At 38.8% G+C, this 19,855-nt stretch overlaps 3 protein-coding genes across 3 annotated transcripts in view; 1 reads left to right on the top strand and 2 right to left on the bottom strand.

Annotated features, from left to right (window-relative positions):
- Positions 1 to 1,632: 1,632 nt before the first annotated feature.
- Positions 1,633 to 4,022, bottom strand: mstnb (myostatin b). The gene is made up of 3 exons (XM_062431274.1): positions 3,644 to 4,022; positions 2,905 to 3,275; positions 1,633 to 2,110 (listed from the first exon to the last, which is right to left on the bottom strand). The coding sequence occupies exons 1-3, from the start codon at positions 4,020 to 4,022 to the stop codon at positions 1,730 to 1,732; spliced, it is 1,131 nt and encodes a 376-aa protein (XP_062287258.1). The 3' UTR covers positions 1,633 to 1,729.
- A 5,165-nt stretch (positions 4,023 to 9,187) lies between these two features.
- On the top strand, positions 9,188 to 9,619 carry LOC133993426 (small membrane A-kinase anchor protein-like). The gene has a single exon (XM_062432377.1). It carries the CDS (start codon positions 9,344 to 9,346, stop codon positions 9,617 to 9,619), a length of 276 nt encoding a protein of 91 aa, XP_062288361.1. The 5' UTR covers positions 9,188 to 9,343.
- A 9,422-nt stretch (positions 9,620 to 19,041) lies between these two features.
- The window catches only part of hibch (3-hydroxyisobutyryl-CoA hydrolase), a 36,295-nt gene continuing 35,481 nt past the window's right edge, over positions 19,042 to 19,855 (bottom strand). The window contains exon 14 of the mRNA XM_062431429.1: positions 19,042 to 19,475. Coding sequence (XP_062287413.1) covers positions 19,360 to 19,475 — 116 coding nt within the window. The 3' untranslated portion in view covers positions 19,042 to 19,359. The remainder of the gene's footprint in view (positions 19,476 to 19,855) is intronic.

The raw sequence follows: 19,855 nt of genomic DNA, 5'->3' as shown, positions 1-19,855 counted from the left end.
CCAGAAACAAAGGCATATTCAAAGGCTTATTCTTCTGATAAACTACATTAAAATGATGTGTTTTGGATCTGAAATAGTGTGTATGACATTGCATCCTCCACATATTCCAGGAATGTATATAGCTAAATGTACCTTAAATGCTACAGTTCATCCTTAAAGCTCAGATTAATGGAAAATGAACCCCTTTGTGGAAAAACTGCATGAATGCAACCTCAGAAACAAACTACTCAAAGAAACAGAACTCAACAAACAAGCTAGAAACTTTATTTGTTAAAACAAGTATATAGAGTTGCCGTATTACATCTTTTTATCTTGCTAGATTGTGTTTTTTTTTATACATTTACCAAAAAGTGGTTTAGAAAAGCAACTCCTAATGGAAACAATGGCATATGTATACAATACAAATTAGCAAACATATCAAAATCAGTTTTTACAACTTTTGTAGCAACCAATTCTCTCTATTGGTGTGCCATAGTGCAAACTGTGTTGTTTATAAGACAGAGTATAAGCATGATCTCAACATTCATACATCTCAACAATCCATGGTCTCTGTCTTAAACACATTTTTTCATTTGTAGGCTGCATTCATTGTGCCTTCAGTTCAAGTCCTTCCGTTCTGTAATGTGAATTTACAATCAGAATAATTCAAGTGTATCGGGCAGGTCAGACTGTTCTGTTGGATAGTGGAGATTATTGACTGAGCATAGAGAGCGTCTTCGGGTATGTGGATGCATGTTTGTGTGTGTGTGTATATGGCAGAGTGCATGAAGACCTGTCAAGACCAAAAGTGGTACTTCACCCTGGTGGAACATTTTGGGTCCATGTGATAAACCGGCATGTCACCGCCTGTACAAGTATCGTTAGCCAACAACAACAACAAAAAAATCTAAATTAGACCTTCAAGTTTGATCCAATACAGTTTTCTAAATGTTTTTTTTATTTTTTTTTTAATAAATGGCAGTTATAACGTAGGGGGTGACTCAGGCTTTGCTGTGCAGCCAAGTTTTCATCTTTTCATCGAGTCTTACGAATCTACTTCGTGTGCTTAAAAAAACAAAACATGTTCTACCAGTGTGAAATATCACTTTAAAAAGTCTCCAGCTGTGTTTTTTTTTTTCCCAAGCCCTTTCAAAAAGTCCATGAGGATTCCTGGTTTCACTCTGAAAACATAACTCGAAGAAGAAGAAGTAGAAGAAGAAGAAAAATATGATTATCACAAACGTATAGCTTAGCAAAAAAAAGTGTAATAGCTTGTAATGTTTGTCTAAGTGGAGTGTGGAGTGTTGAAAGTGAGGAGTGTGGACGGCGCACGTTTGAATAATAATCTGTCGGCTTGTTTTTTTGAATAAATGGACAGAGCACAGAACGCTGACACAAAAAGAGGATAAAGTTTTTGGTTAACTTGATAAATTTCTGTCTACATTCACTCCCGAGTCCAGCATGTGTGTGTGTGTATATGTGTGTTTATGTTTGTGTGTTTATGTGTATGTTCCTGCATCCTTCAAGCCTCTATGGGTAAGATTTCACTGGAGGAAAGAAAAAGAAGCTATGCCGGTTGTGAAAGCGCTGCCCTGTGGGAGGGTCGGGCTGTTTGTGGCCTCTACTCTGGTTCTATTGCACTGTGTTCTGCAGGAAAGCACTGGAACTGGTGGATTGGTTGTGTCAAAAAGTCTGAAGTTGGAGGCCAGACCCGTCCTCCCCTCCCTCTTGCCAGGGTCTCAGTCCCAACTCAAGAGCATCCACAACGGTCCACCACCATGGACGGGATCTTGCCGTAGATTATCTGCTCTTTGCGATTAAAGTAGAGCATGTTGATGGGCGACATCTTGGTTGGGGTACAGCAGGGGCCTGCGGTACCTCGGGGGTTGGCCTTGTTCACCAGGTGGGTGTGGGGGTACTTCTGCAAGTGCATGTACTCACACTCCCCGGAGCAATAGTTGGCCTTGTAGCGCTTTGGGGCAATAATCCAGTCCCAGCCAAAGTCTTCAAAGTCCACTGTGAGCGGATAGCGGCAGCATCTGGACTCTGGCGAGTTCTCGTCACAGTCCAGGCCCGAGTCTCTCCTGGCACGTTTGGGGCCCTCTGAGATCTTCACCTCCATGAACGGTTGCTGGAATGACAGAGCGTGTGTGAATACTTTGCTGCTTTGCGAAAAGGAGGCGGGTGACAGTATTCGGCTTACATCTTTTAATCTGGCGCCCTCGACCTTTGGCAGCTGGTTTTGAAACATGGCATGATAATATTATGAAACTTTGAGTTTTAAAGAAATTAAATCATCTGACGGTTGGTTAACCACAGCCGTCTAGGTATTCTAATTGCCTCAGAGGCCGGTGCCAGTATTTGAGCCGTATGATGTGTGTTTGTCATTGATAGTAGCTGTGTGTGTGTGCAGGCAATTACTCTGATTTGCACAGTCACACAGAATACTTTAAGGAATGTGGGGCAGGTGAACTTTTATGTAATCAAGCATTAAGATTTGAGGTTATTGTGGGCTAGGCATTAGACCAAATGCAGGTGTGCGCCTACATGGAGTCTGTGTTGATTAACAACTTTCAAAGGTCTTTTAAATCTTGATTCCTGCTTCCAACAGTGAAATGCATGAATATTTAACCACCTGCTGACTGTGCAAAGCCTCTCTGCACACTAAAACCTCTGCAGGGTACAATACAGCACCCCAAAAGCAATTTTTGAAACTCCAGCTGGAATATGGACTTTTAGAGATTATTGCTCAAAGAGGATGGTCCAATTATGCATATTGATTTGAACTAGAGTCCTAAATCCTGAACCAACTCAACTAAACAGCTCTGCATTAATGCCACATGTAATTAAACTCTTCCTTTATCACTTATACTTAAAAGCTGACTACAAGGTTTCTATCAAATGTAAAATAAAGATTTAGCTCACCAGTCCTTCCTCTCCTGGCTCTGCCGAGGTCACTGCCAAGTCATTTCCCCTCGAATCGAAGGCGTTAATTTCGATGCCCCAGTTGGTCTCCGGCTGCCGCAGCCACACAGTCAGCACTTGTTTGACGTCTATACTTTGCCAAGAGCTGACCCCGGCATTCACGTCGATCTTCAGAGACCGGATCCGTATGTGCCTGCTCCCGTCTGCGACCGGCATCAGTCGGGAGATTTGCAGGAACACAGTAGTCGCCTCTTCCGACGGTCGCAGATGCACCCAGAGTTGAGCCCGTAATACTCGACTGGCTTGAAACTTTTGAGTGAAAGAGAAAAAGCAGCACTTCGGTTCCCCATCCACTTGGACGATGGGCTCGGCTGGAAGGAGACGAGGAGAGAAAGTGTGCTTGAAATTTCACAGACAGAAATAAACAGGCTCAAATACAAATCCATGACACATTTAAACTCTGGAAGAGGACTAATAAAGTTTATTTAAAAACTATGTGCGTAATAACCACTAGCACTGCGTCAAAATGCACCTACTCTTACACTGTTTTAAGAATTGGTACTTTATATCCACATTTCAAGACCTGGTGAACTCTAGCCTCATGTTTTCAAAACATTATTGCCTGTTGATTGCGTCGCTGTGCGCTCTTTCGTGCGTAAAACCTTTAGTTTGGATAAGAATAAACTCCCAGTGCGCGTCCTTCTCATCATGCAATAAATTAAGAGAAATAAAAACTTACGTTCAGTGGCCATCATCATAATTGTCTCCGTGGTGGCATGCTCGTCATCTTCCTCCATAACCACATCCTTATTATCATCTCCCAGCACGTCGTACTGGTCGAGAAGCTGCTGCAGCGGCGGCGCTTTGGGCAGGAGCTGCTTCACAATATCTCGGCTGATATTAGGAGCTTCTTTCATTCGCAGTTTGCTCAGAATTTGGGATTTGATCGCGTTTAATCGCATCGTTTTGATCTGCTGCCGGACGTCGCAGGTTGAGCACTGCTCGGTCTCTGCCGGGCTGGTGGCGGAGGGCTGCTGGTGCGTCTCTTGGTCACTCAAAACTACTGGACCCAAAGCAATCAACAAGCTAAGATACAGCACAATCTGAGACAGATGCATTGTCTCTAAGGTGTGAAGTCTGGTTTAAAAAAGATCCCGTGGTGTGTGTTGGACCTGATTCGCGACTGAACTAGGTTTGGATTAATGTCCCACACTGATAGGCATCATACTTTATTAGCGCACACCTTTTTATACTCCAACTTTAGCCTCTTTTGTGTCGTCAAAAACTATGATTGGCTGGACAGGCAACAATGAATTTTAACCGACTGACATGAAAACTTTTTTTCACTGTCAAACCATACAGGGATTGAGACTGTGAGCATGTGCTGAACGTGTCCACAGATGGATAAATTCACTTTTCTTGCGGTGATTGCGCAACAAGCGCAGTGGTACGAACCTGACCATCTGTGAAATATGTAATACTCTGATTAGCCTGAAGTTATAAAACCCATATAAAAAACAACATATCGTTTAATGCATCTTTGAAGGAAAATAAGATAATATGATAAGTTTCAATGATGCAATTTAAGTTAAGAGTACGCTTTTTGAAAATAATACATAATAAAATAAGATATTTTGATAAATGATTACTTCTAACTGCATGCATGGTTGTTCTATCAAGTTGTTTGCATTATCTTTGTGCTTTTGAGGAAATACACTGTTGTACAGAACATGGATATGGCAATAAATATGATCCTCGAGGAAAAATAAGAGTTATAATCTTTCCCACTGCCAGTCAAATCCTTTCTATCCCTTCTGAGAAGCTGTTTATTGGCTCGTGTAAAATCTAATTTAGTAACACATTGTTTTATGAGCAGGGATTTAAAACATTCAGTGAAGATAAATAAAATTCTTGGTACAGGACTTCTCTGAATTCTTGGTTGTGAAACCTGCACGCAGTCTGTCATGGTTGGAGTATATGAGAAGATAGTGCCACCGTGTGGTAGATCATCAGTATGACTTACCACACAACAACTTGAGTGTCTAGTCAGCCTAGAGACATGTGGCTGAACCATCATCCCCACTCAGCCAAAACCAAGATGACATTTTCCCATTTGTGGCAATTTTGTTTAAGTCCCCTTCAAGAACCTATTCTCATAGAAAAGAGAAGTTTTTTCAGATGGTCAGAAGAGTCTTTATCCTCAGAACAGCATTAAGTGTGGTTAGGTGGCCTTCTTGGTTTTTACAATAATGTATCTTTAATAGAAATTGATGGTGAACTCTGTTGGCTTGAATATAAGAGATAACTGGTAAAAACCATGAGACAGTCCACAGGTATGTAAACGTGACCCTTTAATAGAGTGACATTATTAGTTTTTGCAGCAGTTCCTCGATATGTCAGGCTTTGGATACACACGCAATACTTGTTAGTGGATCAGTTCATTGTTGGTTTGACTCCAAACAATGTTGATAAGAAGAATTATATATTAAATTGACAACCTTGTTGGAGCTATAATATAATTTTTTGTTACTTGTTTTATTTTTGTTTATTTATATTATACAGGTGACCATATCTATGCAGATGCCGTTTTTGTGTTTGAACAGTGGGTGGTGCATAGCACCGGAAATGCATTTAAGTAAGCTCCAGGTGATGAGCTCAGGGTGATGAGCTCCAGGTGTGTGAAGGTGGGAGCAAACAGTTTTTTTTACTGTGTCAGTGTGACAGTGTGGCGTTTTTCTTTGTGATGAGCTGAAACTGATGAATGGAAACTTAATTGTGATGACATACGGACTAAGTTGTACCTTTGCTAAGGTGAGTTAGTGAATTGATTGTAAATAAATGGGTCACCGCACTCAAAGATACGCACGGTATTGGACATTGGTTTGTTTCCCAGAACATGCGTCAAACCCCTCAGAGGCCAAATATATTCGTCTTGATTGAAAGACTCTACAAACATTATCCATTAAAAGGTCCTTTTTATCTGCTAACATTTACATTATGTGTTACAAATCAGTTATAATCTGTATATGAACCGTTGCTTAATGGTGTATAAAGTTAATAAAGGATAAGAAGGGGAACTATTAGAGTTAAGTGTTCAGTGGGCTGACCCTAAATTGGGTCCAGTCATACCTATCAACTCAAATGGTTGACGTAAATGGGACCTTTCAGAGTCAAGAATCATGGGATGTGGGGTGCCACAGGGTATCCTCATTCCTCTGCCCTCTATTCTTTCTTTATTATATATAAATGACTTGATGATTATTCTGTTTAATTGATAGAACATAAAGGTAGTGGCTGGCTATCAGATAATAGACTATCCCTACATTTAGAAAAAAAAACGACATTATTTTTGGCTCTAAAATAAAATGATCAACCACTTTGTTCTGATTGGCCAGCTTTCAGGTAAGTTGTTAGCCAGAAACAAACTTCCTTTCTGGACAGCTCAGTTCTTCACACAGTAGCTGGAGCTCTAGTTCAAAGTCAGTTTGATTACACTGCCATCTCCTGGTACACCGGATTATCACAACACCTCAAACTACCTCAAACTACAAAAGGCTCAAAATAAACTGATACAGGTTGTATAAAAAGTCCATCCATGTACACTTCTTGATCCTTCACATTTTAATAAGGTTAACTGGTTGATAGTGGGGAAAAATATTTATATTAAGATGCTGCTGACCTACAAAAATGTCCAAAATATGGTACCAAAGTACTTCATTATTTCTCACTACCAAGAGACAATCATCTTAACAGACTTCATGCCTTGCTTGATATTCAGAAACACATTTCTGTACAGTGCAGCAGTACAGATACATAATCTTCCCACAAATCTGAAACTGAGTGTTTCACAGAACTATTTAAAGTGGCCTCAAAGAACTGGTCACAAAACACCACATACCATGTTAAATTTTAATATTAACTTTAACTAAAACATGAGCATGTTGAAATACAGCACTTACCCACCGCCTGATATTCATATGTTGATTGTATTTTCTTTAATTGTTTTGTTGTTGTTATGCTTTTATCTTGTGGTGTGTTAAGTGTTAAACTAGAGAGTTGAAATAAAAATAATTCATTCAATTCATCCTCTGTACATTTTAGGAAATAATGACTATATTATCATTATTATATATGTGTTCATCAATCATCCAATAACGTCATTATTCATTGAAAACTCTGAAGAACAGTATGGATCGCATACTGTAGATTAGAATGTACTTTTGTGTTTGTTTATAAAAATTAAGAACAAGGAAAACATACAGAACAAGACTGCGAATATATACATGGAATGATATAATTTAATAAGCAATGGGGGAAATTATGACTGAAGAGACTAACTGTAGAGAGAAGTATCTATCTATCTATCTATCTATCTATCTATCTATCTATCTATCTATCTATCTATCTATCTATCTATCTATCTATCTATCTATCTATCTATCTATCTATCTATCTATCTATCTATCTATCTATCTATCTATCTATCTATCTATCAATCTCTAAAGTTATCCAGAGGTATCATTATACTGAAAATCAAAAGATAAAGTTGATATATTTATTTATTTTTAATCAATACAAAAAGAGAGAAAAATCCGGTAAACAAGAAGAGCAACAGGCTTTTATATTTGCAGCTGCAGTTCTCAGTTCCGCCGGCAGGTGTCAGTGTTGGCGCAGCCAGTGTCGCTGCAGAGCCGCGGTCACTGCGGCTGCTGGACGCTGCAGCTCCGTCTGTTTTCCGAGGAGCGTCGTTTCACTGAAGTCAGTCCAGACCTCTGATAATAATAATAATACTACTCCCTCTGCTGAGCAGCTGCACTCACTGTGGACCGACGTGGAGGCAACAAGGAAATAGTCTGTCGTCTGATGCACCAATCTGGGATTTTTCTTCTTCTTTAAAGATTATATATTTTTTGGAGTCTGGAGTGGAGCACTTCATACAGTAATTAAGAAAAACTGCAGCAGAGGAAGCAACTTGGGGGATAATTTTGTTTTCTTTGCACATTCAATCAATAGCGTGTGATGTTGGAGGAGGCGAGGAGAGGGCAGAAGAACCGGCGCGACACTAGATGATGTCCGGATTTACTTGAACGACCTTGGGTTTTATTTCTTCTCTCGCCGGATTATTATTTTTATTATTATTTTTGGTGAAATGGAGAGAAACCTGACACGTTTGCCACACTCCTTTAAAAGTATGTATGAGCTCTTCTGAATCACAACACATAATTCATTTTAATCTTTGCAGAAATATCTCCATTCAGGCTCTTTTGAACAACACAAAAATCTCCACAGTGTAACTCAAATAAATCAGACTTAATCCAAATCTGTCTGGCAGATAATGGCTGCTTTTACAGTCTGATGCATATTAACATTTAGGCACATTTTTACAACCATTTAAGCCCATCAACATGCTGTTAGATGTGGTAGATGATTTTGTAAAAGAGTTGAGATTCATGTGTTGATGTGTTGGACCTCCAGACGTTGTTTTACACACAGAGGGAGACTCCCAGCTCTGCATAAATCATTCATGGCCTGCGTGTTTGCTTTCTGAATGAAGCACATGTTTCCTGTGCTCCAATAAGGCCTGTAGTCCTAAACAAGGAGCTGTCACTGCGAATCAGGCTGCAAGGCTTGGTTAGTAGAACAGATGGGAGACACAGGCTTACAACAAAACAGCATCAGTGCACTCAAAGCTAGAGACAGACTACCCGTGTCATGCTACACAATACAGGCAGAGGGGATTGAGTCATAAAACACTCTGAGGTAGAGAAGGAGGAGGAGGGGGGGGGGGTGAGTGAGTGAGTGAGTGAGTAACACACTCTGGATGTTTAGAGGAGTGTGTTTAAAAATGACTCCACAGAGGTGAGGCACGGCTGAGGCCTTGACCCTCAGCCAGCCTCTGTAGCCCTGGGGTCAGATAGTGGCCACGGCCTCTGTGAAAATCGTTTTCAATCCTTTCCTCGTTCCCCGCCATCTGGTATTTTTAGGCTGCCTCTGATGGAAAAATAAGTCACTGAAATCCTCCCTCTCCCACTCTCTTTCTCTCTGCAGTTGAGGAAGAGATGAGTTCAAGTCACCCAAGGAGGAGCGGGACTGACTGTTTCGGCGCCGCCAGAGCCACACAAGGATGGGCCTCCTAGCCGGTCGCCCCCCCATCACCCTCCAAGTCACCGCCCTCGACTGTGTAAACCCTTCTGATCGACACACATGTTGACACTCAGACATGGATGAGCAATTGAGTGGATGACAGCAGCACAAAGGCGACTGCAGCAAGAAAGAAGTGGAGGGTAAGCACCAAGTTACGTCTGGAATTTCAAATCAAAATGAAAAACGTGGGTGTGTGAGTTATAAATCGAAACCAAAGACTCTTTTGCACTTTACTGCCACTGCACATCCCCCACCACCCACCCTAAAATAAATCAATGCTACATCCCCCCAGAGTATGGGGTGCGTCAAATCCAAGAGGAGTGAGTGTGCAGCACAAAATGCAAAGTCCACGGAAAAGCTGGACGGCAAAACCAAGGGGGCGAAGGGCGAGAATGCCTACTTGGTGCACTCAGAGATGGACTCTGCAGATAACTCCCCTCAGATCAACCCAGTGCTGCTGGAATACGCCCAGAAACTATCCGAAGAGATCGTGGCCCGGGCCGTACAGCAGTGGGTGGAAGTAGACCGCCGCTATGGGGACATCCCTTACATTGAATGTGACGTACCGTGAGATGATGACGGTGCGTCACGGTGGAAAGATCAGACCAAGCTTGAGTTTGACACTGGAGGTTGGACACGTGATGAAACAAGGCCAATCAGTCCCAAACACCTTCATTCACAATGAATCTACTTGCCGTGAGCAGGAGTGTGAATGAGTTGTCAGTAAATCAGTTTTGACCTACTTTTGGATTGGATTATACTTGGATTGAGCCTAAAAACCCTCCGCCCAAAGCGACCAAAGCACTCTGATCCCGTTCACGTTTCTGTGATTATCTGTATCAAAGCCTGAGCCTCTCTGAAGTAGAGCGTCTTCAGTTGGATATCAACTTTGTCAGACCTTATTTGTCCCCTCTCTCTCCCCCAGTAGATATTGGCTCTCTTGGGTTGGACTCATATCACAAAACAAAAAATCCTATGAGATATTGCCAGGAATCGTAATGTTCCTCCGCCAGTGAAAGTCTACCCCGTCCATTGATGCTGTCCAGGGGCCAAGAGTCTCTCTTCTTACTGAGGAAGTTATTAATAGATCCCTTCATTTTGGAGAAGGCGCTCACTCGAAATCTCTCACACTGGTATCACCAGGTTAGAAACACCCCCAACTGTTCAGATCCTCCTGGTCTGAGGAAAGGTGTTGTGGGATGAGGCTCTCCCTTAATGGCCTCCCACGAGGTGTTGCGGCGGGGAGACGCCATTAGGCAGCCTCGCCCACAGTCATCCATCCAGCGGGCAAGGTTGTCAAAATGAGTCTAGGAAAGGATGTTTTCTGCACTCTCCAGGATATTCTGTATACACAACTTTGACATTAAGGCCTGCTGGTCTGTCAGCCACAAAGAAACCAGGGCATGAGAAAGGATTGACATACTTTTCGGGAAGGATTTGGCTTGTCAACAGAACTGGAGTTTAAAAAAAACAACAAAACAAAAAAAAAAAACCCAAGTGGTTTTGGGTAAAATGTCGTAGGCCTAGTTTTCTGTCAACATTGTGTCATTGTACAACGCTTAAAAGAGAAATACTGCCATCTGCCATACAGAGGACAAAAGCACTAATATGCAAACCTCAAAACTCATGACAGTTCAGTCCAGTCTAATGTACAGTTATATATGAGTCAGAACATTATTGTATACATTATATTAAATATAGATATATATATCTTATAATAGTGTGGTGCTGCTCTATAACAGTGGGCCATGATACATCCCAGGGGACAGAGTAGATATATTTGGAATAGGGATCCACAACCGCCCAAGTCCTTAATGAATGTTACTATGAGCCCAGTACGATTTTATGTTTTATACTGTCTGGTTTCTATTAGAGTTGACGTTATAAAGGTCTGTCTTTTGTTCGTTAGACAGACGGATGGTTTAGCTACAAGCCGAGGCCTCAGAGGCAAAAAATCAAGGTCAGATTTGTGCACAAGTACTGTAACTGATGTCATTGGGATTTACCCAAAATTCAAGTCGCATTGCACGCTAAGCTCTGCTGAAGAGCATCGATGAGGACACTTAAACTGCCACACAGCTATCTGCAGTGACTACAGCTGTGAATAGTGTTGTTTTAATTACAAAGTAACTGTAAGGTTCAACTATAAATGTTAGAACTGACAGAAAACTTCAACCCAAGGTAATGATAAGCCATAAAAACAGAAGAAAAAAAACAAAACTGTGGCAGGGTTTTATCACCACTTGCCTTCTCCCCAGGTCTTCTTTAATAACAGTGGCCAGTAAAAATAATATAATATATATTATGTATCATATTTGCACTGGGGAGTCGTAGCAGTACAGCTGCTGTTTCAGCGCTGTGCCCATTTTAGTGAAGAGTACCAATCAAAAAAGTCCCCATTGAAGGCATTTTAGAGTCTCAGTTTACAAGCAAAACAGTGAGTTTTCTCAAAGGAAACACGATGTTGCCATGAAAAAAACCCCCCAACAAATTTCTGCACTAATCTGCAGACTGAATAATCCAAAAACATGCTGCCAACACATTAAAGATTAGAGATGACATTATTCTCTACACCACATATTCCTAATTCCTAATCGGATACCATTTGTTTTGCTTCAGATAAAGTGATAAGCTCGTCTCATATTGTCGGGATTTGTCAACCAAAAGGCTGTTTTCAGTTGAACAGAGAGAAGTGAGAGTATTTCTTTTCTTTAAGGTTTTCACATGCTAGAAGATGATTTGTCATTTTGTTTTATAATTTTCAAAAAAAGAAGTCATTTAGGATAAATACTAATCTGTTTCCAAGGCGATAAATCAAAAAAAAGACCCTGCCATAAATGCTGATGTCAAGCTTTAATGTGCAAAATGTTTGGTTTCCAGTGTGATGTCGCCACCGAGAAAAGTTTAAAGGACGGGTTCACAACTTTTACAAGTGTGTCCTAAAGCAACAGTCAGGTGTCCAAATGAGCATTGACACGTGTATTTCTTGCTGTAATCATTCCTCCTGTTCATACTGACCATGAAAAGATCCTTTTATAATGAACTTTCAGTGTAAGCGCTGGGGGCCAAAATCTACATCTACCGTCCAAGCAAAAGTGTTGAAGAGTTTATTTGGACTAATGTGAGTCTTCAGTCGTCCAAATGAGTCAAATCAAGGTAATATCTTTCACAGTTACGGCCTTTTTGGCACCAAATTCCTTCTTTCTGTTCCACTGCAGCTTGAAAGGAAAAATCAAAGAGGAAAAACAATCTCTGTGAAGTCATGAAGAGGGAATTTCTCACTAAAGAAAGACTGTAACTGTGAAGATATCCACTTTATTTGACTAACTCAGACTAGTCAAGCTTCATATTATCCTCAGATAAACTTTTAAATTCATGGACTGTGGATTTTGTCTCCCATCTATTACATTTTAAGCACATTTGGACATCTTCTAATAGCCAGTATAAGCACAATGAATGATTCAGTGTTCATATAATAAACAGTATAATCCCCAGACGTTTGTTTGACTTGAAAAACTGTGAACCAGCCCTTTAAGTACACAAACCGTGGTATCATCTGTGTTTACAAATTCACAAGAGACCTTTGTTTCCTTTCTTTCGTTTTCTGTTCTTTTTTAAAATCATGATCTTGTGGTTGTCTAACAAGTAAAGCAGTGAATTTGGATTTTTCTGCATCTTGCGGCACAGAAAGTTAAAAGTCTGATCCTGTGTGTGTGTGTGTGTGTGTGTGTGTGTGTGAACGTCTGTCGTGATTGTGGACATCTGTGTCTTCCAGTTGACGCTTTTTAACACTGACTGAAAGGCTGCCAATGCTTTTTTTCTTCTGGAAACTGTGATTTGTAGCTTTTAAAAGGTCACCCATTTTAGATTATCTTAGAAGTGTTTGGACAGAGGTGCTGATATATTTGCCAGACTCATCCCACACACACACACCTTTCTTTTTTGCTGTTTTTGAAGGATTTAATCATCACCACGAGGAAAGATACCCCCTTTTGCAGATTAGTGCTGCAGTGTTAAAGTTCACCTCCAGTCAAAAGTGTGTTTTTCTTCTTTAATATTGCAGAATTGAACTGGACTTTGCAGAATGATTCATATGCAGTTCCACATTTATCTGCTGAAAGTGGAAAGTTTCCCTTCTGCTCACGTAGTTAAAGACGTGAACCCACGAGCAGGATTTGTGATGTTTGGAGCCAGCTGTGGTCCAATATTTAGGTTTAATTCAAGTGGTGTGAAAGCTTGAAGCCTCCAGGACACAGACGCTTAGATGTCATGCATATTCATAGATTATATATTTTTAAAAGAGGGAGGAGGAGGAGATTAAATTTTAATGTCTTAATTTGTGGAAAATCAGACAGAAATTCACATTATTGAAATTAAGAATATTATTGATTAAAACATCTAAATCATGACTGGAGGGGATCTTTAAGCTTTCTTTTGGCAGCTAGAAGAAAAATGAGAAATAAACTAGGTTATGTTTCTGTTTCCTGCACATCAAACCTGATTCTACTCGGTGAAAGATGTCTGTTTAATTTCTCTTAGAAAAATGTGCAACTATTCCTTTAATTCAAAATGGATTAAAATGAGGTTTTATCCTGTGATTTAAAGCTGTAAAACCTGCCTGAAAGCCAAGTCAGCTGATCCAATAATGCATTCCCTACGGCAGGTAGATCTGACACAGGTGGTCACAAGATGTTTTTTGTAAAGCTGTAACAATTAGTCGATTAGTGGAGTAAAAATATCCAATATTTGCAGTTTTCAACGATAAATGAACTCTTTTCTTTGTGATAGTAAACTGAATATCTTCTTCTCAGGACGTCAACTTTGATTCTGGGAAATTGTAACGTTTTATAGACCAAATGATTTATCAAGAAAATAATGAGCAGATGAATCGATAATGAAAATAATCGTTAATCGCAGCCATACAGAAATGTGACCCATCAGCCAGAGAAAAGGATCAGCTGAACTTAATATTTTTATGATTTCTTTGCTGCCAAACGAGTGAAAAACTGCCTCCAGGAAGCAGCTTTGTAACATGATACAAGTCTGTGAACACATAATCATAAAATAATGTAAAATGAGTGACTTTTCTGCATTTTCCAATAGTAGTACATCCATCATTCATGTAGCCTAACCTGCCGAGTGTACTTACTTACTTACAGTGTGTATGTGTAAAAACTGATGATGCCAATAAATCAGATTTACGCCTTCTATCATTAAAAAACATCTCATCATCACTTTTATTTAAAAATCACAACAACGTGTGGGGTTTCTGAAGCTGTTAGGTTGAAGACAGATGATCAAATATTTATTTAAAAAAAAAAAAAAACCTGTCAAACAAGACACACGGATACGCAGCATCCTGTGTGAGTGTGAGCAGGTTAAAAGTTCAGCGGCGTGAAGGACAAACGGAGGGATTTCAGGTTGGATGGCGGCCAGCGTTTGTTTGAAGAGCAAATGGTCGACCATAAAGCATGAAGGGTTTATCTTTGACGTGGGGTGAAATACTCAGACTGTGCTCTCAGTGTTTATGAAAGTTTACTGTCGACAGTTTGTGCGGAGGTCATCTCGTCTGCTCGATGAGTCTTGAAACAAAGATTTTTAAAAGCCTTTGCTTTACTTTACAGCTGTATATGTGAAGCAGGCAGGGAGGATTAAAGCGTACTTTAGATAAAAGGTATCACAAACTGTGGATAGATTAAGACAGAAGAAGGTTGTCAAACTGTGAGACTGCAGAGCGTCTCAGACAGAGCTCGGAAAAAGGCGCCTCCTCAACTCTCCCGTCTCAAAGTTTACTCGCCTAGTTTCACTCAGTTCCTGGATGCCTTGTTGGATCAAGATTGAGATAAGATAAACCTTATTGTTCTGCAAAGGGGAATTTGTTGCAGCGTAACACGACACACGTACCGACATTATCACAGTGTTCATGTAGATATTCAACATATGTTTACAAGTTTAAACCTGCTTTATGTGCTTTAATGTGCTTAAATTCACATGGTGAGTGAGACAGTATGTATTTGGGATAATAAAAGGATATAAAGAAATGAAAACAATAATTTAAAAAAGCTAAATATGGCCCAGATGATAAATAATAAAGTCATCATATCCTAAAAGGATAGTTTATAAAAAAAGCTGAATAAAGTCAAACCAGATGAGGTCAAATCATAAAAACTGTGTTATTTGATCCCATAGATGCTCAAAAATTGAGCTAAGATAGCCTGATGTTGATCTCTGACACAACTTCAGACTGTCTGAAGGCATTTATTAGTTTCTGACTCTCTAAAAGTGGGAAAAACAGTAAAAATGACACAATCAGGGTATTATATGTTATCTCCTTTCTACGCACTAGACTTGATATCTGGATGCCTGTTGGATCAAGATTAAGATAAGATAAACTTTATTGTTCTGCAAAGGGGAATTTGCTGCTGCGTCACATGACACACATACCGACATTATCACAGTACTTATGTACACATACAAACACACATTCAAGTTTAAACCTGCTTAATGTGTTTAAACGTGCCTAAATTCACATTGTGAAAGGGACAGTATATATTTGGGATAACTAAAGGGAATAAAGAAAAAAAGAAATGAAAACAATAACTTAAAAGAAGCCAAATGTGGTCAAACCAGATAATAATTAATCAATGAATCATATCCTATTCCATAAATCAAATCGTACAGTACCACTAATGTAAGTAACCACAATAAATAGACCATAGTCTCTGAAAAAGCCAGACCAGATATTAGTAAAATCATAATAAGTGTTATTTGATCCCATAGATGCTCAAACATTGAGCCCAAATAACCTAATGTTGTTTTTTGATTTAACTTCAGACTGTCTGAAAGCATTTATTAGTGTATGGTTCTGAGAAAATGGGGAAAAACAGTCAAAATCACACATTAAGGGTATTATATGTTATCTCCTTTTGATAACTAATGTAATATTTTGTTATATTTTTACTGTAAAATCACCAGAAAAACTAAAAAAGTGTTTTAAAGTGTCAACGAATCCAGAGGCTGATTTATGTCACAGCACAGAGCTGCAATGTTTAATCAATTAACAGAAAAATTAACTATTTTAATAATCAAATAATTGTTTTCATAGCCTGATGTTGCTTTTTGACATAAGTTCTGACTGTCTGAAGGCATTTATTAGTTTATGATTCTGAGAAAATAGAGGAAAGAAAACAGTAAAAGTCACACATTTAGGGTATTATACATGATCTCCTTTTTATAACTAATGTTATATTTTCTTATTTTAAGTCTCGGAGCCTGTTGAAACTGTTTTGAAGGCCCGCCTCCCACTTTAAAAACATCTGGATTAGGATTAAAGAACATTTACAGCTTTGTCAGAGATCACTAACTGAGAGTAACAAACTTTTTAGTTACTTTACTAGTCAAATAAAACACTAACGTCTTCCCATCGATACTCAGTTTATAACCCAAAAGGCAATTAAAAAAATAAAATATCTACTTTCTAGACTTCTGAGCAACAGTTTATAACTAACTGTCATCATTTTACAAGCCTTTTACAATTCATAAAAAGTCCCGTCATCCACAACCGTCGAACACAAAGACGTACGAGCGGCTTCTTCACTCAACGAGAACACACAATCATTTTATGTGACATTACCAACCCATCTTTACTGCCATCTGTTCCAGCTCTGACTCATAAATTATGCAGCAATAAGGAGATTTGATTCACGAGCTTCTCCACTGACAAAGAGGTGAAAAGGAAACAAGTTAAATGTGAAAACACGACAAGTCACACACATTTTAAACTGCTCACACCATTTTTAATTCATTAAAATGCAGAGAAAAGATCATTAAAAGAGATTAGAAAATATAGATGCATGTCTAAATCTGAAGTTTTGTCTAAAAGAAACTACAAATGCCACTAAAAAGACAAAACCTGGACAATATTAGAAATATATGATCTGTATTAGTTCAACACTGCAGAAAATATAGATGATACTGATCTGTGTCACTTCAGCAAACCAACAGGAAATGTAATACAGCACTCAGCGGTGAGATCATTTACTGCTCTCATGTTAATGCGAGGCCGACGTTACAGTACGACTCTTCAGATGAAAGGCTCCTCTCTTTCACTGCAGAGCAAGTTTACATTAAATATGTTTGATCTGAGTCTGTTAGCGACGTCTTCTGCCGCTGATTTGAGATTTCTGGCTGCAAAAATTAATGAGACAACTCTGGATTTTACAGGAAAATGTCAGAAAAAACAAAAAAAAAGTGTCGATGAATCTGGCGGTGGATTTATGTCACAGCACAGGAAAAGAAAAACTGATCATGTGTCCAATAGAGCTGCAAAGATTAATCAATTAACAGAAAATTAACAATTTCAATAATCAAATAATCGATTTCAAGCTTCTCATATGTGACGATTCTCTATTTTTCTTTGTCATATGTGACAGTAGAGCTGGATGATATAGATAAAAAATGAAATATCACAATATTTTGGGGATTTCTGGCTGCAAACTTTAATCAGACAACTCTGGATTTTACAGTAAAATGTCATCAGAAACACAAAAAAACAAAAAAGTGTTTAAAAGTGTCAATGAATCAGAATCTGGCGGCCGATTTATGTCAGAGCACAGGAAGAGAAAAACTGATTATGTGCAAAGATTAATCAATTAACAGGAAATGAACTATTTTAATAATCACATAATCAATTTCAAGCTCCTCATATGTGACGATTCTATTCTATATATGAGACAGTAGAGCTGCACGATATATAGATAAAATAAAATATCACAATATTTTTGGCACCTCTATATTGATATTGCGACAATATTGTGGGAATGACTGTTTCTGCTTTCAGTAAATATAATGTATAAGTAGGCCTGTCACAATAATTATCAACATCATCATGTCTATATATGGACTTATCGTATGATACATGGAAATGACCTTTGACCTCAGTATTGCCACACTTCACATTAGCAGCTAAGAGACTATTCATGTCACATTGGCTAAGTGAGTAGTGTCCTCCATTCCTCACTGTGACGTCCTGAGTGGAGACTGCAGAAGAATTAAAGGTAAATAACTCTGTCCCTAAACATAATGGCAGTCTGTGTTTATACAGAAGAGTAGCGCTCACTCTCTAATCCCCCTTTACATTATTATACTATTATATTATCATTATATCAGTGGTATAAAATGAAATTCAAATGACAATAATATTGTTTATCGCGATTATTTCTGAGACAATATATCGTCCAATATAAGTAGTTATCCTGAAAGGCCTAATAATAATCATCAGTAATGTTGATATAATAACTAAATAGGTACAATTACATACATTTACTGTAATGCAGCCTTTAAAACCATGAAAAGACAACACTAATATCATATTATGATTTAGCAATATCCAAAATATATCGTGATATGAGACGATATCTAATCTCATATCGTGATTTTGATATTAATATATTGCCCTATGTGACAGTGAATTGAATATCTTCAGGTTTTGTATATTAATAATGACAATAATCACTGAAAGCAGTAAAGGCAGAGATGTTTGGGTTGATCAAGGCCGACAGATAAAGTAATGTAGTTAGTCACTCTAAAAACACTAATAAAAAAATTACTTTAACATAGCGCTTCTGTCTGAGACTTAATGTTAAAATGTACAGATTAACTCATTAAACCCAGCAGGAATTGCTTATTAGATGATTGACAAATATCAAACTCCTCGATTCCTTGGATTGTAATTAGAAGAAACTCACTGTTCTCTAAAACTCAGAAACACTGCTCGGTCTTTAATGGTCACTGCTCGACACGCAGCTGAGAATGTGACTGAAACATGATGATTTAATGGAGATTTATGGAAGTAAAAATGAAAATAAGGGAGTAAAGTTTACAGTAGGAGCCTCTGATAACGACAAAGAACACAAACAACATCTCTCAATCTGTTAAATCAGGACTAAATGTTGCTGAAGATTATAGCTTTTATTTTAATGGCACATGATGACAATATGATATAAGATTTCTTCGCATTAAACACCCAAAACATAACAATCCTTTACATAGTGTTAAATCAACATTTTCACATGAGGTGCCACAGCAGTTTATCAATCATCAACTCACTGCAGTATCTGACCTATGTGTGTACCTGATGTAAAATAGCTACATCACTTATATCCCTTCATCCTCAGCAGTTCAGTCCCGTTGAATGACTGACTATGACGGAGATTTTGGGAGGCAGGAAGTAGCCGTTTAGAGGAAGGCTCAGTGGTGTGTGTGTGTGTGTGTTTTTCGGAGGTGAGAAGCAGCTGCTGGCTGACGGGACAATCAGAAAGTCAGATCCTTCTCTCCCAGCGAGGAGAAGCACTGCTCCACGCTCTGGTCCGACACTTCCTCCAGCGTAGACGGCTTCCACTTCGGACTCTGGTCCTTGTCGACCAGAACTGATGAAACACAGAGAGTCAAAAACGTTAAAAAGGGGAAAAAAGGAGATGTGACAGGCTTCAGCTCTAAAGAGGGAATAACTAATCTGAGCTCTGTTGACCTTTACTGAGTTTAAAATAAAAAACACCTTTATAAAATCACTGCTAGTTGGACTAAAAGCTACTTATCCTACACATAACCTGACAAAGTCATTGCTAACTCATTACAAATGAGTTAAGTAAGATCAACTCCCTGCAGATATATTGGTTAGTGACGAATAAAATATCTTTAAAAATTGTCTTAAAAGCAGCATCATGTTTGTTAAAATGTACATTACGAGCATTTTTGTTGGTTTTATATCATTTGAAATGACATTTGCACCATTTTTTTTACCCACAAG

Source organism: Scomber scombrus, chromosome 13 (genome assembly GCF_963691925.1).
Source record: "Scomber scombrus chromosome 13, fScoSco1.1, whole genome shotgun sequence".
Taxonomy (NCBI): domain Eukaryota; kingdom Metazoa; phylum Chordata; class Actinopteri; order Scombriformes; family Scombridae; genus Scomber; species Scomber scombrus.
This window is presented reverse-complemented; position numbering and strand designations above follow the sequence as displayed.